Genomic DNA, 25,192 nt, shown 5'->3' on the forward strand with positions numbered 1-25,192 from the left:
AAAGCCACGCCCCCACGTGTTAGCCCAAGCTACCGTCAGAAACAGGAGGCTGCCTGTGCTGCTGGCTACGGGGCGCCGCTCTGGACTCCGACCGGACTCTTCTCACAGGTGACAGCGCACGAACCAGGTTATATTTCACGGAGCAAACACAAACAAATGACCCTGAAATGTAACGACGCAGCGCGACGAGTTCCTCTTCTTGCTAACCCAGTTTAGCAGCCGTCATTTAAAGAGACATTTACGTGACTTCAGTCACGTAGCTCCAGAGATTTTGTGTGATCCACAAATCGACAACAAACTGCACACAATTCAGCCAGAAAATTGTCAAAAAAAAAAAGAATTATTTTCGTTCAATGGTTTGTTAGACTTGTCGGTGTCAGTCGAACATATTTCACTACTAAATGTTCAACTTGACGGTACCGCCCACCACGAAGGCCACCCCACTTCTCACTCATAAATGATAGGTTTTTAAGGGTTCCTTTGTAAAATACAGATGGCAGATATAGCCGAATGAATGAATGTTACATGTATATGGTTAAGCCCATGCGCCTTTTTTGTGACGTACCATCGGTGAGTTGAAAATAATAAACCGGAGTAAAATCGCCTTTTTTTCATATTGAGTCTGGTGTGTGTGCGCGCGCGCTGCAGAGCTCTGCGCTACAGCTGATATTTATTGTCCTCAACTGTCAATATGCGGCTGTATGTGTTTCTGTCTGATCAGGTGTTAGAGGCCAGACATGCCCGGCCAGCTGAACAGTCCAGGAAAGCGATGTATAAATAGAAATAGTGACATTAACGAGTGGATCCCTGACCTTGTCCTGTTCGCTGTGTATGACTGCGCAGACTCAGTGGGCGGCATGTGCGGGGTTCACTGACTCTGGATGCATTACCCTCCTGGTTCTTCTTCTTACAGATATCACCTCCAAGTACTGGCTCCATGTGTTGGTCCAGTAAGTAAGCCTTACTTCAAGAATGCCAATGGAAGACCACAAGCACTATATATTTGACTGGACTTCAAGAATACTGCTGACAGTAGCAAACAATAAAATAAAAAAAAATGTTTTCTATAATAAATCCTGTGCGATTATAAAGTACAAATATTCTTTAGTTGTCCCATACATTTTTATGTTTTCCAAATGGTCTTTTCTGTTATTCAGCTAATTTCAGATGAATTTATATCTAACACAATACTAGTCTTAAGACACTTTCAGCATTCACGTGTACAGCTTGTGTTATGACACCAGAGGTGGCCAGCTTTATCATAAGCACTCTGTTGCCGCACTGTGGCGTGGAATAGTTCTAAACTTGCATGCTTGCTACTGTCAACAATATATTAAACGTTTTGTGTGTATTTGATCAGAGCCCTAATACCATTCATTCATTAACTCCATTGGTCAAGATTGGCGAGCCATTGCTTCCCCATTTGTCCATAAATGGAGGCATCCAATGGTCCAGTTTAGCATGTGGAGGTTCTGAAGTCGGTGACTGTCCACACCAGATCTGCCAGGGAGTGGTGATTTACTCCCTCTGTGTATTTTGTTGAGCATTTTCTTATTAAGAAGAAGGTCAACTAATCTGTTGTGTGTTACAGTTTGTCTGATGAGTGTTGACTTTGATACTTAATGGAAAGTTGTTGATGTGCGTTTGTTACCACTACTAATGATTCATTACTTGAAACATGTCTTGTAAACAAGAAGCCCAATGGAGCTATGTAAGTCAAGGAAATGTATCGTTTACATTGATATTTGGTGCACACAAACAGCAAACATATACAACAGTAACGGTAGAAAGATGTGGAGCAAGTCAGGCTTATGTTCCTTGGTTCTCACACTGAGAGAGAGGTGAAGTCTGTTGCAGCTGTGTTATGCTGGAGTCTGTTTAGATTACTCATCTCCTACGGACCTGCTTTCAAGTGTGATGCAACACTATAACTTTCTTTTCGTAGGAATAAACCGACAGCTCTCCATTGTCAGGTTGTTTTATTGACAATGTTATGGGGTCTGGGCATTTGTCTCAAAGGTCCATTAGTCAGTGAAGATTCACAGACGATTTTGAGGGTAGATTCAGGTGTCTGCTTTGGATTTTTGCTTTGTCTCTGTGCTTCAGTTCATTGTCATGCGAGATGTTGCATCATCATAAGTGCTACAGTTATTCCTTTGTCCTTCTTGACAAGCTTTCCTTTTTGGGGGTTTAGAGAAACTCGGCTCCATATTCAAGATGAAAACATTTCCTTTGTATCTCATGTGTCATCCCTGACACATTTTATGTTCACATGCTCAAAAAATGGTCTCATGACTGGACCTTGGCTTCTCCCTCAATGCTTCTTGCAAACTTTGTTTAAAGGTTAATGACCCTCCTTTATAAGACATTTCTGTCTGCCGGTATTCAGTCCCTGGTGAAGGGTCGATGAGGTTTCATGAAGCAGTGTCCCATTTGTCAGAGGCCACTAGATGTCGCTCATGGTTTAGAAATGATGTGAGGTTTCATTGAATTAGTTGTTGAAGTCCAAACATTTTACAGCAGACAGTGCCATCTGGTGGCCTCTGAAAATCAGGACACTGTTTCATGAAGCCTCATCTACCCATCACTATCACTCTCAGCTGGGTTAAAACAATTGCAGTATAGGAATAAGCAGGACCTGTGCTATTTGCTGAAATCTTTTGTAGTCTTGTTGTAACTGTGGGTTTTGCAATTTATGTTGGCATGTCATGGGTTTGGCTTCCATAAGTATGGGCTTTTGTTAGAGTTTTGACGTTATCCCACATGTTCTCTGAATAAATTGTTTACCTTCTGACAGCCATCATCTAGCTTCTTAGCTTGACATCCTTTATATAGGCGTAACTTTAGCATTCATTAAAGTATCCAAGTAGAACCGTCTTTCAAACCAAATTCCAAGTCACTCAATTGAAAGCAGTTAAAACTGGATGAATGGAGTTTCAGAATTTCCACAAGATTGTTTACAATTCCCTTATTCCCTGGTAGTCTCTTACGTGAAGACAGCGGTCCAAACTGGTCTCTACTGGAGGAGTGTTGGTCTTGAAGCCCGACGTAAACAAAGAAAAATAAATAAAATTATAAATCATGGTTTGGGAGTGACAGACTATGTCAGGCATTTTTCTTTTTTAAAAGGCCTGTGGGCTATGCCATTGATCTCTGGGGTCAACCGTGGGCACCATGTTGGTGACTTGGCTGTTTCTGGTTTTTAAATTGTCATAACCACATAATTTCTCCAATAACAATATAAATCACGCAGTCTGTATTATTTCTATTTTAATTGTAAGAATCCTGTGCAACCCATTAGCATTATATACAGGCTGGGTGTTGGCATTTTCTCAGTTGCAGGTCTGTTTAATATCGAGAAACTGTTGAAAAAGATGCAGGACAGACATTCTGCTGTGATCGTCTCTTTTAAAGCTGCTCTTAATCGCGCTTCCTTTGTTGTCATGTTCTTTTCCCTGCATGTTTAAACAGCTTTCCATGTGGTTCAAACGCTCTTCTCTTGCAGTTCGCTCGCATTTTGTCTTGTCGCATGTTTGCTGAACGGTTTGAAATATCCTGCGACTTACATCTCAGCCAACGATGCACACGTTGCAAAAGGTTCTTGCACAAGATGAGCAACTGTTTGTGTCACTGTCTTCCTCTTTCCAGTTCTGGATCAATTGTCTGCGTGATTCGGTGGAGAGATGTTGCCTCAACACCTCAGGCAGATCCGAGTCCTGATGCTCAACGAGAAAGAGAACCTTGAGAGGACTTTATTCAGACTCGACCAAGGTAGAACTTTTCAAGCTTTTCATTGTCTGAATCAACTTCTGTTTTTTTTGTTTTTGACTGGTAAGCCATGACATTGTTGGTAGGGTTAGTCAAGCCCTAGACTAAGCTTTTTAATGTGACTTGACACACAACAGCTTCATGTCAGTTGGATGTCACACACTCCCTATTCAAGGTGAAGTTTGCCTGCTTTCCCCACCTACACATGTCACCATGGTAACAATAAATGCTCCTCGAAATCCACCTGCCATCAGTCAGTCCTAAGTCCCATCTCTAGCTGATCATCTCTGTCTTCTATGCACCCACTAAATTTGTGTTTTTTTCCAAATAATTGAAAACTGTTTTCTTATACACATTTTCCGAAGTTGGGTTTGCATTTCACTTCAACTGAAAGGATTAAAATTGCAATGACTTCACATTTGACTTGAAAAATACATCCCGTAATTTCCAGACTACAGAGCGCACCGGAATAGTAGCCAGCACCCACTAAATTTAAGAAGGAAAATAGATCTTGTTCATACATGAGCCACACCGGTCTATAAGCCGCGGGTGCAGTGATGCTGTCTGCACCGTAGAAAGGTCAATGGTGCACCCGGCTTAACAATGCATGATGATCACGTCTAAACAAGTTTTGAAAATGGGGTTCAGCATGGAGACTGACTCATGAAACAAACTCTGCAATGTTCTGAACTTAGAATCATGAACTCACCATGTCTTTTATTTACATTAATGCACTCAAAATGCACTGTTTCGTCCGAAGTTCAGACAAAGTTCTTGGCTGCTGCTTCTCGCCTCCAGTCCTCTAGGAGATCGGCTCTGTTTGCGGGTGAAAACAGTGCATTGTGAGCACTTCAAGTTAAATAAAAGATGTGACCATGACACTCTTTAGCCTGTAAAAATCCATATAGTACAGCATTTCTTTGTTCTCATTCACTTAAAGACTTAGACCACAGACGTTTTGAAACTGTGATGGCAGAGTTAGGCAACCAGACAGAGATATTACAAGAAGTAAGTGAGGAAAACATAAGAGACAATATTTACTGGAATGAAATTCAACTGCATTATAGAATCAGAATTTGAAATGAGTCTATAAACAGTCAGTTTCGTGATCAATTTTTGGCGTGTTGAGTTGTGTTTTGTTGCGTAGGGATCTTCTTAATTTAATGAGTTTCATTTCATGTTGTGTAATGAGAATTCCCCATCGCTATTTAGGCTCTTAAGTCAAAAATGTTAACCAGCAGTAGGTGGCGTGAGCCGGATATAAAAGAGCAGCTAGTTCAACTGTTCCACTTGACATTTAGAGCACTCTGAACCTGATATGGATTTTTTTGTGCCTGGTCTTTAGCTGTCCTATTTATATGGCAGCACCATCCTGCAGTGGGAGGCTGTTGACTTGCCTGTGACCTCCTGTGTTCTCAGCTGTTTTTCAGTCACGTATTTGGGGCTTTTAATGAAATGTTGAGGAAGTTGAAACACAAGAGAGGCTTGCCGTTTTTGGTAATGTCTAGTCGCTGTTATTGTTGTATGATTCTTGAAGCCATTCCTCTGGGCTTTTTTGCTGTACTGCGGCAGGATTCTTTTGTTCATACATAACATTTCAGTCTTCACGCTGTGCCCTTATTTTGTTTTTTCCTTCAGAAGATATATCATCTAGACATTTAGAAAGTAGTTAAAAAGTTTGTTAAACTTGCAATACTCATTAGTACCTTTGAAGCAGCTTGCAGTTTCAAGTATGGCTCAAGTATCCAGTATGGCTCTACAGCATACACATCAATACATTTGTAAATAACAGTTGGCGCTTCTTTCCTTTTATGTCAGTGATGCAGGGTTAGGTGAAGTTATGAACCTGTCTCCTCAGGCTTTGAGCTCCAGTTCCGCCTTGGTCCAAGTCTGCAGGGAAGGAAGGTCACTGTCTACACGAACTACCCACCTGAGGGACAGCCGTTCAAACGAGAGGCTTTCCGCTGTCTGGAATGGACTCACACGACAGGAAGTGAGGATGACTCGGACAAATTCTGCTCCCTGAATCTCAAAGTAGCCGGATCTTACCAGTACTACTTTGCGTCAGGGTAAGTTACTGCTGAGTTATTAAATCTGCGAACCGATATGGCAATATGTGAGTATTTATCTCTGATTCTGTGTGTTGTTTTTTACCAGCAAAGATACCAAGAGGTCCGGCAGTGGATATATTGTTGTGGATCCACTCCTGCGCGTCGGAGCAGACAACCACGTCCTTCCTTTAGACTGCATCACCATCCAAACCTACCTGTCCAAATGTCTGGGACATCTAGACGACTGGCCCGACCGCCTGAGGGTAGCCAAGGAGTCAGGTTTGTCTCGTGAAAGTATACCGATGTTTCTCTACTGCGGTTTTTAACAACCTCTGTCTCTTCTTAGGCTACAACATGATCCACTTCACGCCGCTGCAGACCCTGGGAGAGTCGCGGTCCTGCTACTCCCTGGCAGATCAGCTGTCTTTCAGCCCGGAGTTCAGTCCTGCTGGACGTAACTACGACTGGGAGGACGTGGGCGCACTGGTGACCAAGCTGAGGACAGAGTGGGACATGCTGTGCATCACTGATGTGGTGTACAACCACACAGGTGGGACATTGGTTGTACGCTAACTGATGCTGTTTAAACAGACGTGGTTTTCAACCTGAGTATGACGTCATATCAAATCATAAAAGCTTGTCATATATCATAACTATTGTCATGAATCATCTAATAAGTTATAAAAACAGTGCCACAGAGCTGAGCGATAATAAACTCATATCATACAATCGACTTGTCAATAGATACTTTTGGGGTATTCCTCCTGAACTCTTTGAAACCTAATAATACTTTTCTAAAAAATAAAATTATGATCGTAGCTTGAAAATCCACCACAACCGAAATGTTAATCTCTGATATGTTTTTGTAACAGCTGCAAACAGTGTTTGGATCAAGGAGCATCCCGAGTGCGGCTACAACATGGTCAACTCTCCTCACCTGCGTCCGGCCTGGGTGCTGGACCGAGCTATCTGGCATTTGACCACAGGAATAGCAGATGGACTCTACACAGACCGCGGACTCCCTGCTGATATCAGTAATGAAAGCCACCTGAATGTGAGTGCGCTCCGACTCTGCATGAAACACGAGCATTGTCTTTGAGCTTGAAGAACAAAACATGGGTGGGTTTTTTTTCTCTTGTTTTCTCAATAAAAGGTAAAGAAATAATTGATATGGAAAAAATGGTTGCATTCAAAGTATTTCTTTCTTATGTAAATACTGAAGTCTTGCTGTGCTTCTCTTATGACTCTTCACAAACCGTCGGCCCTATACACCTTTAAAAGAGATGAGGATGTTGGATGACCTTGTTGGTGTCACTAAAAAACAGATCTAAATCATGATTTGCTTTTGTTTTAGTAAACAATAAGGCCAATGAATTAGTATGAATCGTTTTATCACAATAGGTCTTTACAAAGCAAAGCTAGTTTCTTTCCAAATAATGTGGCCAGGCACATTTCATATGAGGGCATAATTCACTTTCATTTTCTATATATTAATATGGAAGACAATGGCCCCTCAAAATTGGGTACAATAATTCCCCCAAAAGTTAAAATGCACTTATATGCCTATTATTGTTCGCTAGAAAAGTAAAGTGTTCCATAAACCATGTCAAGTCTTCAGACTAAATTGAAAAACTGTTAGGAATAATGGTTTGCGTGAAACTATATTTAACAGCTTGTGAAAAGATGTTTCAGTTCAGATTGAAGTGTGTGTCTTTGCTTGTCAGGCTATTCGGGGCGTTTTGTGGCAGGATGTGTTTCCTCAACTCAAACTGTGGGAGTTCTTCCAAGTCCTAGTGGACAGTGCTGTGGACCAGTTCAGAACCCTCCTCCAATCCGGTGAGTCCATCACCCTAGCTGAGACTGAAACCTTGTCAAATCTTACCGACATCTTTCCGGATCTTTGAGTGATTTAAAAGCCACTAAAAGTGAATAGAAACAAGCAGGTCTGGCTTTGCAATGTTCAGTCTTTGTTCCTTTTATAGCCTTTGTTTTCTGCTGTTTGCTTCCAGGAACTAAACCAGACCATAAGAAGACTGGAGGGAAAAAGGGGCTGAAGATAATCCAGGACCAGAACTACCGGCGTTATGGCAACATGGTGGACATGGACTCTGCTCTGGAGACATTTGTCCCACACAGGTCTGGCCTCAAGCATTTGCATTGCAACTATGATACATACACCAAAGGTGGCATTTTTTTAAAATCTGTTACTACCACTGTGAGTGCTACACTCCAATGTTGCTGTCAGTGATGTCATCCATGCGCTGTAGAGAGCAAGACTCAAGACTTTAATCTGCCAGAAATAATGAACTGTTGTGTCTATTCTGTAGGGATCAAATATAAAACACCTTCAGAGCTCACTGTGGGAGGACTTGTTGCTTCATTGGGGAGTCACTTTCCATGTACAATGTCCCTCTGATGTGATCCTTACAAAATGTTCTAAAATTCGGAGGAGACTATCTGGCCTTGGAAAGCCAAGGGGATACATTACGGAAATCCCTCTCTAGTGCAGTGATTCTCACCTGGTGGGTCGGGATCCAAAAGTGCGTCGCAAAGCTGCGTTCAGTACTGGACAAAACAATTATGTGACTTTATGAATTAATAATCTTATATTGTTCTGTGTGGAAGGTTCAAATGGGTGATTTGCCTACTTTAACATATTTTAAAATAATTAAAGGTCAATGTATTTTTCACAACTTGAGGCTTTGACTTGCTGAGAAGGTTTCACCTGAACTGTAATGGTGTCTCCTCTCTTTGCAGCTCCTCCTCACATCACATAGAGGACTGCTGCGGTTGGCTGAGGCAGAAACTGAACGAGCTGAACAAGGAGCAACACCACATCGTCCATCAGCATCAGGAGCAGGTGGAAGACATATTAGTGAACTGGACAATCAATTTAAAAAATGCGTCCGTCTTTGTTCTTCGCTGTGGGTTTGTGTAAATACGAAGACACAGCATCACCTCTGAAGATTTCTATCCGCTCACTCTACCTCCAGGCAGTCAACTGCATCATAGGGAATGTTGTGTACGAGAGGCTGGCGGAACATGGCCCCAAGCTGGGTCCTGTTAGCAGGAAAAACCCCCTGGTTACCAGGTATGAATGGATGAATGAAACTTAATTCATATAGCACCTTTCGTAAGAGAGGAAACTCAAAGTGCTCTACACTAAAATGAATTTGAAAGGACATGGGGAAGCTCTATCAAGGGATGCTCATGTCTGGGGGTCACTGAGTGCTGCTGATACGTGTGGGCAAACTTCCAAACTGCCTCTGGTTTGGGCTTCCTCTTGTGGGGAGGCCACAGAAATGAACCCCTGTAAAAGTGTCATAAAACAGTCAGTCAATATATAAATAGAATTTTTGTAAAACAACACAAACATTTTTATTCTGATTTATTTTTCTACTGAATGCAGCCAACTGTGATGAGATCAGATCTGAATCGAGTCGCTCTCTGTCCTTACAACTTCACATCCTCAATTATTCAGAAGAAGGTCATCTGACTCAGACAACAATGAGTCAGCAACAATGAGCAGCCTGTACAGAACTGTGCTGGCACGTTAGTTGGTGTTAGAAGTGGAGAGACACGCACGCACACGTCCTGGGTGCTGTGGACTCACTTCAGACAGTAGTTGGGGGTTTTAAGATGTTTAGAATTACATTGATAGAACAATTTCAAGTGAATATTTCAGTTTCCAACTGGCTGGCTGAAGCCCATTCGTTGCTGTTGTAGGTACTTCACCTTCCCTTACAAGGACATGACTCTGGAGCAGGAGATGCTGCTCCTGAATGACCCAGATAAAATGTGTAATTTCCTAGCACACAATGGGTGGGTGATGGGGGACGATCCGCTGCGCAACTTTGCAGAACCAGGTGAACCCAAAGCTCAGCAGCTTATAGATTTAATACACTTACAGATGTATTTTAAATATCTGTGCTTGGCATTTTTCCACTCCAGGGTCAAATGTCTACCTGCGCCGCGAGCTGATATGTTGGGGCGACAGTGTTAAGCTTCGCTATGGTAAAGGACCAGAGGACTGCCCGTACCTGTGGGCTCACATGCAGAAGTACACTGAAATCACAGCTAAATACTTCCACGGAGTCCGTCTGGACAACTGCCACTCCACACCGCTGCACGTTGCTGAGGTCAGTCAGCTCAATATAAGCAGAAACCAGGCAACTTGCCATGTTGTTGTGCTCGACTTGTACCTGTTACGGCAGCGTTTTCTTAGTGGGCAGGTGTTGTTAAAGAAGAGCTCCGTGTCAAGTAGTCTCTGGTGTGTTGTCTCATCCAGGCCATGTTAGATGCAGCCAGATGTGTCCGACCCAATCTGTACGTCATCGCTGAGCTCTTTACTGGCAGTGAGCTGATTGACAATGTCTTTGTGAACCGGCTGGGAATTAGCAGCCTGATACGAGGTACAGCTGTGTGCCATCCACTAACTTTGTCTCTCATTTCTGCCCCCACACCCCGGCTTTTACCCTCAACGGCTCGTGCTTTGACCTCCTGGTTTGCACTCCTCACTCGCCTTCTAACGCATCCGTGTTGCTTCTGGCCGCCCGTCTTGCCGGTCAGTTTTTGCTGGATGTGGCCAGGAAAGTGTGTCCTAACCTGTATGTGGTGGCTGAGCTGTTCACCGGCAGTGAAGAGCTGGACAATGTCTTCGTAACCAGGCTAGGAATCTCATCGCTGATACGAGGTACGGTGCAGCGGATGCCCATAAATAACAAACTTCTCCACCCTGAGAAGGAAATATACATTTCACAGGCAGGGAAATGGCTTCTGTATGATAGTTTTGGTTATTTTTAGCTACTAACTTTATAATTTAATAGTAAATAATATCATCACTACCCGCGCAAATGAATAAACTGAAGAACAGCGGATAAATGATCAGTGAAAGCAAGCTGCTCGGAGTTGTTAGGATTAGTTTCTGCATGAGCTTCCTTGTGTGTGCCTGGTTGGCAGCTCTGGTAGTGGTGATCCAGGGTCATGTGACATCTTTTATTCTCCCACCTTTTCCCTCAGAGGCCATGTCTGCCGGGGACAGCCACGAGGAGGGCAGACTGGTCTATCGTTACGGCGGCGAGCCGGTGGGAGCCTTCGTTCAGCCCAGTCTGCGCCCTCTCATGCCCTCCATCGCTCACGCCATGTTCCTGGACGTGACGCATGACAACGAGTGTCCGATACAGGTGTGTGTTTTTCTGCACCAAATGTGTCGGTCTGCTTTTCGCTCATCTGTCTAAAATATCATCCTCCGCAGCTACGGTCATCTCTAGACTCTCTGCCCAGCTCTGCTATTGTGTCGATGGCCTGCTGTGCGACCGGATCCACCAGGGGATACGATGAAATGGTCCCTCATCAGGTCAAGCCTCAGAACCCACGTAGACCGTGTGTGACTGTATTGTAATCCTGTGTTGCTGGGAGTCTCTTTTCTAATCTGCCGATTAATCACTGCAAATACCTCCAAAAATAGCTCGGGTCAAACAGAGGTTGTCGGGGAATCAGACCAGCGAGAAACTGTGGTCCTGTTTGGTGAGATGGTGTGTGCGCACACAGTGGCGCTCAGGAGCAGAATCTGGACGTCCACTCTTTGACCTTTACAGTGCCCACTGACAAGACTATTCTGAGCACAGCATGAGCAAAAAGCTCCCATCTTGATGCTGAATTGTGCCTCTTTTTGTAGATCTCTGTAGTGAAGGAGGAACGTTTTTACCCCAAGTGGAACCCCACTGCATCCCCGTCCTCACCTGGTGAGGTTGGTTTCCAGACTGGTATCATCGCTGGGAAGCTGGCTCTCAACAAGCTGCACCAGGAGCTGGCAGCACAAGGATTCATACAGGTGCAACTGGGGTCATCATATGTTGTCGTTTTTATATAGGCTCCACCCCTCATTGCTCCTTCCTTCTGACCTTTTCCACACAGGTGTATGTAGACCAGGTTGATTCCGACATCGTCGCTGTGACCCGTCACTGTCCATCGACTCACCAGTCAGTGGTGTCGGTGTGTAGAACAGCCTTCTGGAACCCCAAAACCCACCAGTACAACAACAGTGTCCCCCCCATGTTTATACCAGGTCAGTATTCTGGCCGTCATTTCTGTCACATATTCCTCTTGAACGCACAATTTCCTGCCCACAGGGAAGATTGAGGAAGTGGTGTTGGAAGCCAGGACGGTGGAGAGGAGCGCCGGAGGTTATAAGAAAGATGACAAGTACATCAACGGCCTGCCAGACTACACTGTGGAAATAAAGGAGCACATACCAGTTAGTCTCCTGCAGACTGTTATTTGTGACTGTTGGAGATGTCTAATGGGTGTGGTGGAACAGTTGCAGGAAAGCACGGTGGTGAAGCAAGCTGGAGTGACATCTAAAGGCCGCTCTGAGTTTGTGCAGGAAATCACCTTCCAGAAGTTGACACCAGGAAGTGTTATCGCGTTCAGGTGAACACAACGGAACCTTATAGAATGGTGCAGCATTCTTATGGTTACATCCGTGATGGTGTCTTCTTCTGTCTCTCAGGGTCAGTTTAGATCCCACGGCTCAGAAGTTGGTCGGTGTTCTGAGGCATTACCTGTCCCAGTTCAGTCCAAAATACAAAAAAGGAAGCGTGGCTGACGACAATCCACCCGAGGCTCTGCTGAAACCACTGGCTCAGTGAGTCCATGACATGTTTCTGCAGCCTGAACACATAGAGAGGAAAACATGGTGTTGAATTACATTCAGTCTGGTGGCAAACTCAAGGATCAAATCTGGCCAGCACAAGCTTTTAATACATGTAGATCCAGTTGTTTTAGGTGCAGCGAAGATGTTACGGGATTTCATGAAAGACGGGAATGTGGTTTGTGTTTCTTGTGTTTTGATGGTGAGTGAAGGAGTACTTCTTGTCCCGTGTGCTAGGCTTGGTTAGTGTTTGATTGTCAGTTGAATGACTTTTAGCTTTGAATAATTGTGAATTATTTTTATTCTCAACATAAGTGTTAGGTAGTTGAAGTTCCATGACACAGTATTGAAGGGTTGGTTTTCAGAGGCCACCAGATGGCACTGTCTGCTGTAAAATATTTGAACTTGAGCGACTAAAACGATGAAACCTCACATCAGTTCTAACCCAAGCGCGCCATCTAGTGGCTTCTGGGATACTAAAACTGTATACACCTAAATATTATATTATATTTTAGGTTGATGTCTAAACTGACACTGGCCGACATGAACATCCTGCTGTTTCGCTGCAACTCTGAGGAGAAGGAGGACGGCGGAGGCTGCTACGACATCCCTGGGTGGGAGAGCTTCAAGTACGCTGGACTGCAAGGTACTTCAGAAGGTCACGACAATGACATACAACTCTGACTCGCGTCAGTCGAGTATGTTGTTTCATAAAGTAGTTTCTTCAATATTATTCAATAACGAAAATACAGGCTTATTCTCATCAGACACTGACATTATTTTTTGTTATTGGTGCTTAAAACAATGAATTGATGTCACTGAAAGCTAATTTTATTTGAGTGTAACAGAGGACTTTTAAATGTATTTGCTGCAGGGTTGATGTCGGTGCTGGCTGATATCCGCCCCAACAACGACCTGGGTCACCCCGTGTGTTCCAACCTCAGACAGGGCGACTGGCTGATCGACTTTGTCTCCAACAGACTGGTGCACAGAGAGGGACCACTGGCAGAGGTGAGAGGAGTGGTCACATGCGAGGCTTGCCACAGTCAAAACGCTGTGTTGAACATGGAGTAAAAGATCAAGTGACATGTACAGAGAGCTGAGTTGCTTCTGTGCAGGTGGGACAGTGGTTGAAGGCCATGTTCGACTACCTGAAACACATCCCGCGCTACCTCATCCCCTCATACTTTGATGCCATCATGGTGGCTACGTACACCACCGCTCTGGACGCAACTTTCAAGCTCATGTCCAGGTGAATCATCGCATCGAACTTATTAAAGCCAGAATACAGGCTCACACACGGCTCTCGTGTAAACAGAACCAGTGCTTAGACTGTCTATTTATTACAGTCACACCTGAAAACGGATTGAACATTTGTGGGAGGGCGCGCTTGTATACATTGAATTGTTGTTGGGGCTATTTAGTGTGTCAAGTTAGACGCTCTTGGTGCATTACTTTTGAATAATATTTCTCTATTTGTTTCATCCCGTTTCCAAATTTTCATGAACATTTATATTTTTTATATAACTAAACTTCAGTCTTGGAATATTTTTATGTGATGATTCACTGTTCTCACCGCAGCTTTGTGCAGAATGGCTCCAGCTTTGTCCGTCACCTTGCGCTGGGCTCTCTCCAGATGTGTGGAGTGGGCCGCTTCTCTGCCCTCCCTCCTCTCTCTGCCGCTTTGAACGATGTTCCGTACCGGCTCAACCCCATCACCGGTCAGAAGGAGCAGTGCTGCGTCTCCTTAGCCGCAGGTAAACTTCTCACATGGTTTTCAACCCTCCTGGATGCGTCCTTAAAGCTTGCGCTCCTGTCAGGTCTCCCGCATTTCTCCTCCGGGATCTTCCGCTGCTGGGGAAGAGACACTTTTATTGCTCTGAGAGGACTCATGCTGCTCACTGGGCGACACACGGAGGCCCGGTGAGTGTCTCATCCCACTCTTATGGGCTGGCATTGTGAAATAAATGAATGTTTTCTACAGCAACATCATCCTGGCCTTTGCTGGAACCTTGCGTCACGGTTTGATCCCAAACCTCCTGGGTGAGGGTCGCTGCGCCAGATACAACTGCCGTGACGCTGTGTGGTGGTGGCTGCAGTGCATCCAGGTAAAGGCTCTTTGAAAGCCTTAGAAATGTAACCTCTCAGTGGAAACCCCATCCATCGAACTCAAGCTCAGGTTTTCTGTAATTTTGAGTCCGCTGTATACATTTGTAGATAAAAAGCATTTTATCATCATTAAAACCATTTTGTAAATACCAATGGTTTATTCCAGACATTCAGAGTTGTTTTTCGTTGACTGGTTGTGTTCTGTTTGGGGCAAGAGGACGTACCAATTTAACTTGCGATGCACTGGAGGATCATAAACAGAATACTAATACCAAGTCATTATTAAGTTCAATAGTTCAGAATCACTGACAACGACAAGAAATTCCTCCCAAATTTTCCCCTCATGCAAAATAATTCACGTGCTAGAGAGTCATTGCAAACGTTATTTATCACTGCTCCTAGTGGCCGAACTAGGGAACTGCATATGTAACCAATAAGTCAAAGGATGTTATTTATGCGTCTAATGCGACTGAATAAGAGCGTGTTTTTGCCGTTGATATTCGCAGCTCTTGTGAATGTGTCTGCTGTTTGCTTGTCCAGGACTACGCCACCCACGTGCCTCAGGGTGAGGACATCCTCCGCTGCCCGGTCACACGCATGTACCCCAGTGACAACTGCGAGCCGGCCAAACCTGGAGAGGTGGTGAGTGACACAAGTCCATTTGTCGATATGACTAGCTCTTATTAATCATAAATAAATGTTTGTCGTCTTGAATAAATTATTCATTTGCGTCTATTTTTTGAAGGAGCAACCCCTCTATGACGTGATCCAAGAGGCTCTGCAGCGCCACCTGGAGGGGATCGCCTTCAGAGAGCGGAACGCTGGACCCAAGATCGACATGAACATGAGAGATGAAGGTAGGAGTGTGGGTCAGTCTGAGGAGGGGAGTCTGACGTGAACTTGGCTCTTCAGGGTTCAACGTGGCCACTAAGGTGGATCCAGAGACTGGCTTTGTCAGCGGAGGAAACCGCTTCAACTGTGGCACATGGATGGATAAGATGGGGGAGAGCGAGAGAGCCAGGAACAAAGGCATGCCAGCTACGCCCAGGTAGCACAGACATGGGCATGAGTGAATGAGGAATAAGCGAGTGGCCGACACCATATCCATCTGTGTGTCCAGGGATGGCGCTGCAGTAGAAATCGTGGGTCTGAGTAAGTCTGCTGTTCGTTGGGTGGTGCAGCTGCACGCCAAAGGACTCTTCCCTTACGACGGTGCTAAAGTCAGCAGAAATGGTAAAATCCCAATGAGGATTCATTGCACTTCTGTCCCGGTGCCGCTTCATATCTCACCCGTCACCAGGTTCCGAGGTGTTCATCTCCTACTCCCAATGGAACCATCAGCTCCAGCAGTCCTTTGAGCCTGGCTTCTGGGTGTCGGGGGAGCCGGGGGACCCCCACGAGAAACACCCTGAGCTGGTTCACAAGAAGGGCATTTACAAGGACAGCTACGGAGCATCCAGCCCCTGGTGCGACTATCAGCTGCGGCCCAACTTCACCATCGCCATGGTGGTGGTCAGTACTCGTGCGCCACTGGCCATCTGTGACGTTAGCCTGCACCTAACACGTTGGGGTGGGTGTGTGTGTTTGACAGGCCCCGGAGCTCTTCACTGTAGAGAGAGCGTGGAAGGCTCTGGAAATGGCAGAGAAGAAACTACTGGGACCACTGGGGATGAAAACGCTCGACCCCGAGTACGGCCATTGAATATTTGAACAAATTCTACATCTTTAGTCAATAGAGAAATATTAGCCCATAATGCACTGCAATACTTGAGTCTCAATAACCCACAACTCTATTGTAAAGTGACTGGTGATGTGTTTGCCGCAGTGACATGGTGTACTGCGGTGTGTACGACAACGCTCTGGATAACGACAACTACAACCTGGCAAAGGGATTCAACTACCACCAAGGACCGGTGAGTCTGCTGCCCATGAGGATGTGTGGTGCTAAATCCTCATCTGCGTGTGTGTGTGTCTGCGTCTGCAGGAGTGGCTGTGGCCGGTGGGTTACTTCCTGCGAGCGAAGCTGTTCTTCGCTAAGAAGTTGGGGGATGAAACATTGGCCCAGACGGTGACTCTGGTGAAGAATGTGCTGTCGAGACACTACACACATCTGGAGAGGTAGTCGTGTAAGTGTGTGTTATGCGTTTACAAAGTAACCTCACCTCCGTCCGGCCTTCTCTCAGGTCTCCGTGGCGAGGTCTTCCGGAGCTGACCAACGAGAACGGTCAGTTCTGTCCATTCAGCTGCGAGACGCAGGCGTGGTCCCTGGCCACCGTGCTGGAGGTCCTGCACGACCTGTAGGCGAGGGCGTCTTGTCCATGTCGCGCTGCTTGCACGCCCTGTGCTGCATAGGAAACAGAACAAGCATGTCTGGATCGTAGGTCATGATGAGTCAAGGAGTCTAGTGACGGAGTGAATCTTCATTTACTTGACACAATTTCTTCACATTTCAGTGCAATCATTTCAGATTTTACATCAGTAGTTTTATAAGATAAATATAGTTTGAATATTTTATTCTGGATTCTTTTAACTGCCCGGAGATATGACCATTGCAGGAGTGTGAGATGGTTGGTGCTATAATAGTTCACGCCGTAGCAGCCATCACCGTCACCCTTCCACTTGCTAACATAACACTGTCTATTCATAAGCGACTGTCATTACTGCCAATGGTTCTGGTGCTCAATTGAAGCTCGATAAAGCTGTTTCCTTCTTAAGACATCTCAATTATGGGGACTCTGGCGTCTGTGGTAGCTTAGCTGACTTACCTCTCATTGTTTAACACGTTCACTTGTGATATGCTGAGGTCAGCAGTATGTGTCCACCTATGCAGCAGTGTTGTGATTTGTCTCTGAGCATGTGCTTCTGACCCTTGCTGAGTCTTCTTTGTGGCCATGTGACGCAGCAGCTTCAATAAGTCCGGATCTCTACGCTGGTACTGCTGCGGTGTTGTCCTGCTGACGGTTCTGCCATGGTTTGATCTCTCGCCCTGCTGACTAGTTTTTAGTATTTAGTTAATTTGATTTTAAAATTTAGTTAATTTGATTTTAACATGCAACCGTTCGCGAAACCGGGATTTCATGTTGCACCTTTGCACACTCACGTTGTCTGTAACAGCAGAGCAAAGCTCAATAAAAGAGACGCTGGTATCACCTCCTGTCTTTCTCATGCACCCACACTGCCACTATAACCAACTCCAGCTTGTCTGCTAACATGTCCACCTAAAGACACACAAACATAAGAGAGACAGCAAGGTGTCAATACAAAAGTTTTATGGCATCATCTACAACAATAACATTCACATTTGTATAAAATCTGAAGGGAATAACATTACATTTACTTTTCATTGCTAGTAGTGAAGGACTGATAAGGTTTCTTGAAACACCGTCCTCACTTTCAGAACCCAGAAGGTGGCGCTCTCACTGAAAAAAATGATGCAAGGCTACATTCATTTAATTCTTCTATAGAACAGAGAGTGCCATCTAGTGGTCTCTAAATTAGGACAGTCATGAAACAGCCCATTGCCAGCTAATATTGGACAACACTGGTTATTACTTTCTAAACTTAACAGCAGTTAAAACGATGAATAAAAGCATGTTTTTTTTTGTTTTCTTTTTTAATTTTCCCCCAGTGGTAAATTGAAACCGACCGAGTGTCTATGTGCACTCATGTTTAGATTCACTGCTTCCTGTCCCAAGTGTAAGTCCGTCAATATCATGAACTAAAAACATGAAAGTACGCAGTGAGGACATGAAGATGGAAATCCTACTTTACTAAGACCATCCATTCCAGTAGTACTGCCTGCCCTCTTCAACCTCCCGGGTGCGTCACTGCAGAATGTGTAACCAGTGCCACTGTCAGTCCGTGACATTGGTTCCCAAATAAATAGATCACTCCATGAAAGCCAGAGCAGTGGGGGGGTGTATGACTTCAGCGACCCCCAGTGGCCACAAGTCTCTCAGTTGCAGTCAACAGACTGAACAACAGGCTTTGTGCTTCTTGTGGATCTTCCTGACACTTGGCCCCTTCTGCGTCCGCCCCCCTCCGTTGACTGAGCTGCTCACTGCTGCCCCCTGGAGGCGCTGCCCCTGCTTCGCCCTCTTGTCCATTTTGTCATCAGCGTCATCACTGATGACAATCAGCTCGGCTTTCAGCGACCCCTCGAAGTCTCGACTCCGGTCGTCCTCCGTGGTGTGAAAGCCCATGAACACGGCGGTGATGGGCTCAGAGGTGTCCAAGGAGTTGAGAATGGTGTAGGGGGCGTCGTCTTCACACAGCGGGGAGGGTGCCGGCCCACCGTTGTAGCAGTAGACCTGCTCCTGCTCCACGCTCACATAGTCATCCAGAGGGATGTGGCTGGCTGGAGTGTAGCGCAGCCGGGGGTGATGGCAGCTCACCTCCTCCGGGTCATGTGACCTGGGAGGCAGACACTGGCTCACGCTGCTGCAGCTTCTGGTGATGTGGCAGGTGTGGTGGCTTCCATGGTGATCGTCCTGCAAAGAGCGCCGCTGGCCCTGGGGCAGTTGATCCTTCTGTCCACACCTGAGACAGCTCGAGTTTCTCCTCTCTTCCCGGCACTTCTGCCGTTCCTGCCGAGCTCGCCTCAGCTCCTCCAGCATGATCTTGGACCTGCTCTCTCTGCAGTCGCGCTCAAATGTCTTATTACTTGCACCGTGGTGACTGACGGTCGGTCGGAGTGGCCCCTCTCTGTTCTCCCACTCATCTTTGTGGTTGTAACAGCAACGTGGCGCCCCCCTGTGGTGGTTGTGGACTGAACGTTGGTGGTTGACTTTGTTCTGCGCCGCGTTCCTCAGCAACTGTTCCACCTCGTCGGCTGACAGCACCGACATCCGGCTCAGACGTCGAGAGTCCTGCAGAAAGACGTGGATCTTGTCCTTAGCTCCTCAGTGAACGTGAGACGCTTCAACCAGCTGCTCACCTCCTGCGAGTCAAGCGCGTACACACAGCTCCTTGAGTCTACATAAACCTTCTGCCCAGCGCTCTGGTGAATGTCCTCGGGTTGAACCCTGGTAGCCGAGAGGACTGTGCTCTCTCCAGTCAGCAGGTTTTTGGCAACGCTGACCTCCATGGCGAACACATCTGAGTGAGACACGACCCACGTCAGCAGGCTCTCTTCTCTCAAAGACAGTGAGGACCTGACCTTGCTCTTCAGTGTTTTCATCAAGCAGCGCGACATTAGGGGTCATAGTGTTGCTCTGTGGCACATCTGAAACAGAGACACCAGCGACACCTGCGTCATTATCACTCCTATCCTGATATTTGACGTCGACTCACCTGCCACAAAACTCTTCTGGGCCTCCTGAGATACCAAGGACAACAAGTCAGTTTGAGTGTGAGTTATCTTTGAAGATGCACACAGACCTTAATGATGTCGGCTGGACTCTTCTCCACCACCTTCAGTCTGTTCAGGATGAAGCTCTCATTAGTGGAGATGAGAGACTCCTCCCTCTCCAGAGACTCCAGCTCTTTCTCTATTCTGGAAGAGGAATGTGGGTCACTTAAAGGTCCGAAACACAAACACACACACACACACCTTTGTATTGCTACCCTTGTGGGGACATTGTGAGGTTTCTCATTGACATAACCCTTTCCCCAGCCTCTCACCCTAAACCTAACCATCCATGGCTCACCTTAACCAGGGCTCTGAACCAAACTTAAACCTTATTTCATGACCTCACTGTTTTGAAGACCTCATCCTCAAATTGAGGCTTAACCTAGTGGGGTCCGGTTTTCCCCCAAATTGGTCCCGACTAAAATATATAGGCTACAACAGACACACACACAAAAGTTCGTCACCGCAGACAGATTTGTCGCATGTTATGAGGCTCTGAAATGCACGTTTGATTCTAGGAAAGACAACTGACCCTCTGCGTCTCTGGGTCATGGATCATACCATTTATTACTCACACCACCTTCCCTTTTGAGTTCCTAATAACCGTTTAGAAATAAAAGATCCCAAAAAACGGTCAGTCACAAGACCTCTTTAGTGAGAGTTAAAGGTCATTCTGAGTCACGATATTTAGTCTACATTAGAATCTGATCAGTCAAAAGATACTATTGAAAATGTAGTGTATCATAGGGATCAATACAGTATCTTCTATTTGCAGTCCATTTAAACAAGGAACTAGAGCGACTTGAGAAGTAGCACGGACACGGAAGACTTAGCTTTATACATCCTGAATGAGTCTTAGCCAACTTAAAAATAAATGAAAGCCTCGTCTGGATTTGCCCTTCAAACAGAGTAGTTTTTGAACCATTCAGTCTTGGCCCGTTTGTTTCCGGGTGCACACCTAAAGATGTTTTTCTCCAGAGCTCTCGTCTGCTGTTGGTCAGACAGAAGTTTCTTCTGCCGCGGTGATTCTGCTGCATTGTGGGAAGAGGAGTCCTGGAGGAGCCACTGTTCTCTCAAGCAGCGTTTCTGTTGAGGAAGACAGATTTTTAGTTCTAGTTTGTGCACATGTATCGCGGCATTTTCCCTAAACGCACTATATGAGACTGCATTCATTACATACTTTAGGGTCTCAACAGGCAGGTGGTAGTTATGTGAGCCCTGTCATGTTCATGTCATGGGCTTTTAAAATGACAGTCATCCTTCATGGCGCACTGCAGTGGAGAAAACTCTGGGGCTCTTAAACAAATGTGGCATTTCTCTCAAACCACGACTATTCAGCAGAACTAGTCTGAGTTGCCTCTATTGGCCACCACTGAGAAAAAGAAGTACAGGTCATTGGCGCACCGGCTTAAAAACGCTTTTCAAAACTAGTTTATAAAACGGGGTCCAGCATCGAGAGTGAGGAAATAGCGGAAACAAGCAGCATAATACGGAGCATCTTGATTTATCCATGCTGCTCTCACAATAGACATGGTGCAGCTCTCCAGCCGGGATCAAGTCAGCAGCCAAATCCCCATCTCGCTTGTGTTCACGGCGAACTTTCGAGCCGAACGCACTTTGTCTCGACACAGTGTCTCACATCTTTTATTCACATTAAAGCCCTTAAAAGGCGCTGTTTTCGCCCAAATGCCCAAAGTTCCCTGTCAGCAGCTGTTTCTCGATTCCAGACCTCCAGGACTCTGTTGGCGGAGCTGTACATTTGAGTGCTTTGAGTGCAAATAAAAAGCCATCATCTCCGATTTCAGCCTGTAAAAATCCATATAGGGCTCAGACCGCAAGAAAAAAGTAGTGGCTTATAGTCCGAAAATTACAGTAAATATTATTGTATTTAATGTTATTATTAACAAGGCTACCACAAACAGCAATTTGTCAATCGTGCCAACCTGTTGACTCAAGAGTCTCAGTCTTAAACCAAATACTGAAATCAGAGTTTCAGCAATTTATTGTTTTAAAATACAGACTTAAAATGTAAGGTACTGAACCAAAGTCAATGACATTTTCATCAATTAATATTCTAATTGGGAGTTTATTGTTTTAAAATATATATTTAAAATGTAAGGTACTGAACCAAAGTCTATGAAATTTTCTCACTTAGTGGCGTGTGCACATCGTGCAGAGCAGGAGTTCAATATTTAAAACATATATAGAGAGTCAGTAAAGTTAGAAATGTCGGACTAGGCAGACCTTTAGATGCTGCAGTTTGAGCTTCTCCTGGTCCAGCTCCTGCTTCTTCAGTCTGATGTCCCCTTGAATGCGATGCTTCTCCTGAAAAAACACAACATGCACTTATTAGTGAGGACAAAGCCTTAAATATCAAACATCTACTGACACATTTTTGTCTGTTTTTGATTCTATTTGCCGTTCATTAAGTCAAACATTCATTCAGCTTTACATAATTTACTTTCATATTGATAATTCACACTGCATTTGTAGTGAGTTGTTCAACAAACTCCTCATCGTCATCAAAGTTATAAACCGCTTCTAAACATGGCTAGTTTATTTGATAATAGATTAATAGTACAATGGCTTAAAAGATTTAATTTCAAAAGAAAAATGATCATCTTACAGTGATGGCGTGAAGTCTCTCTCTCAGAAGACCCCGCTCTTCCATGCTGATCCTTGAAAAGCAAGCAAAACATGATCAATAACAACACAAAACAGTTCATAATTTGCTTTACTAGTCTGAAATTCTCCACCTGTTGACTCATATGGCAAAAAAATGGGTCTAAATGTGGGTGAGACTTGTGTCAGATCATTTCTTTAAGCCTCCGTCTGTAAGTGCTCCTCACTAAAACTGTCAGCTGGGACTGACTCCTACCAACAGAGACTCGGTGACACAGACTTAGGAACAATATTGTCTGCCAAATACACGGTCAGGTTGGGTGCTTGACTGTATGAAGTAACAGTATGATGCAACTAATAACATTAATAACATGCAGTCTCATTCCCCAAAAACAGTGTAGCTTCTAATAAAGCTAGAGATAATAGAACATTTTTTTTTAAATAACTAAGTTTGAGGTCAGCGGCACGCTTCAAAACAAGAGTGTGACCTGCAGTCTGAGGTCACTGAGGAGAAAAATGGGCTCACCCCATTGTGCCTCTTCACAAAGACATCCATCCACTCAAGAGGTGAGGGACCACAAGTCCCTTTAAGACATACAGGCGGCCAGTCTTATGTGGGGGCTTAACCGCCTGCGGCCACATGGTTCTGTATTTAACCAGTCAGTTGTCACAGACGGGAAACCCAATTGCTAACTGGCCCGTCAGTGATCAATCAGAACAATGGAGCGGCAGATAGGAGGCGATTGAAGCCAGAAGGATAAGGCGAGTCAGTAAATAGATGGAGCTAATCTTCTCATGCGGTTAACAAGTAATCTGCCATCTGCTTGCCAGCTAGCATCGGTAAGACCAAGCATGTTAGGGAAGCACGTCCATGTTGCTCAGAGGAGATAAAGTCCTGTCATGATGCCGCTGAAAATCGGTGAACCAATTACCTTCTCTTACCTGTGAGACGTTTATTTGTTGGACGGCAAACTAACCTAGTTAAATACCACTGCTTGTCTCCTGATGAGATTCAATAAAGTATTTACATTTAATCAAAGTATTTCACACTGGACATCTTCTATATCCACCAGTATTTCGCGTAATTTACACTACATTTGCTACAGTCCTTTACAGCAAAAACCAAAACACTTCAGTTTGTATTAATTTTAGAATAAAACTTTCAGACTAATATTTTTAAACCCTGGATTATTTACGAATATATTAAATAATATATCATATCTGCTAAAGGTCTAAAGAGTTCTAGGATATTAAAAATTGTAGTGCATGACTAATAAATTGAATACAGTAAGAAGAGAATATTAGAAATCCAATTTTTTACTGGTGAACTGTGCTTCATAAATGAAATCCAAAAGTAAAGGTCAAGCACATCCGCAACCCAGTTAGGCCAGGTGCATTATTCAAAAATGTAAAACAAATACAGCAATACAGTGAAATAAACAAAATAAAGCTGTCTTCAAAAATGTAAAACAAACAGCAATACAGTGAAATAAATAAGACTGTTTTAAAAAATGTAATACAAATACAGCGATCCAGTGAAATAAATAAAATAAGGCTGTCTCAAATAGGCACTTAAGCTCAATCGTATTAACGCGTTAAAATGACAGCACTATATATATATATATATATATATATATAGTTTTCTTTGATCAATCCAGTATTTTTAGGGGAAGAAATCCTGTACTGTTTCCCTTCAAACTTTTTTCTTGTTTTATGTCTTCCTCATGTTCCTCCTGGTTGACTGCATTGTTGTCATGAGTTTCAAATGAATATTGCTGCGGTGAAATACAACATTACAATAGATGTTTATCATAATAAATATCACACTGCAATACAGGGTACCTGGAATATGGTGTGGACCCTTTGGTCAGAACCCCAAGTTTCCCAAGCAAAAAACTACTGCGCTAAATTGACACTTACACGCACATTTATTGTTGTAACAGAACATACTGTGTGACTGACCGGCAAACACTGAAAGTTGCTTAAGTCGCCGAGTCTCTTCGAGTCCAGCTCTCACCAGGAACTCTCGGGAGAAACCGAGGCTTAAGTAGCATTAGGGAGTTATCTTCACCTCTCTCTGTTCTTACTCCGGTGGGTGGCACCGGCGGAGTTTAGACGCCACTGAATTCCGTCAAAGACACCGTTCCGTGCCCATAAAAGTCATTTTAAAAAGTGCTTTTTAAGCTACTTCTTGATAAATACGACGAGTGTGTGTGAGAAAGTGTTTAGCTTTCTTACCTTGAAGTGGCCGCTCTCGTATCTGCTGTGACTCGCTTGAAGGCACGCGCTCGCCTCCTGCAGGTGCACTCCCACGTGATCTCCTCGTCCAATAGGGGGACGGAAGCAACCGAGCGAAATTTATTTTTTATCAACCAAATATTCTGTAGTATCTTTGTATGTGATTTGCCACGACGTGTCTCACGGTTGGTTAGCGTATTTCCCCCAACATTAGAATTTACTTTCAAATTTTGAATTTACTTTCAAAATTACAAAATTATTTTCAAAAGTTTCTCATGGAAGGTTTTTGGTCATTTCTAGTCTACAACTTGAGTCCTTGAGATGCCGTATTGCAAATACTTTTATTAAAACAATGATGCACTGGAATAAGGAATTAAACACACAATAAATCTGCATATGTAT

General features: G+C 44.5%; 2 protein-coding genes across 7 annotated transcripts; one reads left to right on the top strand and one right to left on the bottom strand.

Moving 5' to 3' along the window:
- Positions 1-17,909, top strand: agla (amylo-alpha-1, 6-glucosidase, 4-alpha-glucanotransferase a). 3 transcript variants are annotated; one of them, XM_053882829.1, is made up of 36 exons: positions 36-108; positions 914-950; positions 3,649-3,771; positions 5,627-5,837; positions 5,926-6,098; positions 6,166-6,369; positions 6,692-6,873; positions 7,544-7,655; positions 7,829-7,955; positions 8,577-8,679; positions 8,813-8,910; positions 9,546-9,685; positions 9,771-9,958; positions 10,389-10,512; positions 10,839-11,002; positions 11,074-11,175; positions 11,497-11,652; positions 11,736-11,886; positions 11,951-12,075; positions 12,139-12,251; positions 12,331-12,465; positions 12,987-13,117; positions 13,346-13,482; positions 13,590-13,723; positions 14,053-14,228; positions 14,292-14,394; positions 14,456-14,579; positions 15,121-15,222; positions 15,326-15,437; positions 15,493-15,628; positions 15,701-15,813; positions 15,881-16,092; positions 16,172-16,269; positions 16,406-16,493; positions 16,565-16,698; positions 16,764-17,909. In XM_053882829.1, exons 3-36 carry the CDS (start codon positions 3,684-3,686, stop codon positions 16,879-16,881), a joined length of 4,614 nt encoding a protein of 1,537 aa, XP_053738804.1. In that variant the 5' UTR covers positions 36-108; positions 914-950; positions 3,649-3,683; the 3' UTR covers positions 16,882-17,909. The 3 variants fall into 3 exon arrangements, with proteins under 3 accessions (XP_053738803.1, XP_053738804.1, XP_053738805.1); XM_053882828.1 differs by lacking the exon at positions 914-950 and having other exon boundaries at positions 1-108; XM_053882830.1 differs by lacking the exons at positions 36-108; positions 914-950 and adding an exon at positions 109-127.
- LOC128769269 (palmdelphin-like) lies at positions 8,278-24,839 on the bottom strand. 4 transcript variants are annotated; one of them, XR_008416382.1, is made up of 15 exons: positions 24,791-24,839; positions 22,557-22,608; positions 22,175-22,255; positions 20,889-21,016; positions 19,960-20,074; positions 19,873-19,897; positions 19,739-19,804; positions 19,517-19,677; positions 17,912-19,448; positions 17,681-17,798; positions 16,743-16,924; positions 14,048-14,325; positions 11,561-12,491; positions 8,948-10,554; positions 8,278-8,879 (listed from the first exon to the last, which is right to left on the bottom strand). XR_008416382.1 is itself a non-coding variant. In XM_053882831.1 (9 exons), the coding sequence occupies exons 1-9, from the start codon at positions 23,081-23,083 to the stop codon at positions 18,546-18,548; spliced, it is 1,536 nt and encodes a 511-aa protein (XP_053738806.1). In that variant the 5' UTR covers positions 23,084-23,201; the 3' UTR covers positions 17,825-18,545. The 4 variants fall into 4 exon arrangements, 1 of the variants encoding a protein (XP_053738806.1); XR_008416383.1 differs by lacking the exon at positions 24,791-24,839 and adding an exon at positions 24,624-24,776; XR_008416381.1 differs by lacking the exon at positions 24,791-24,839 and adding an exon at positions 24,515-24,776 and having other exon boundaries at positions 8,279-8,879.
- Between the last annotated feature and the right edge of the window lie 353 nt (positions 24,840-25,192).

This window comes from Synchiropus splendidus, chromosome 13, assembly GCF_027744825.2.
Source record: "Synchiropus splendidus isolate RoL2022-P1 chromosome 13, RoL_Sspl_1.0, whole genome shotgun sequence".
Classification (NCBI taxonomy): Eukaryota; Metazoa; Chordata; class Actinopteri; order Syngnathiformes; family Callionymidae; genus Synchiropus; species Synchiropus splendidus.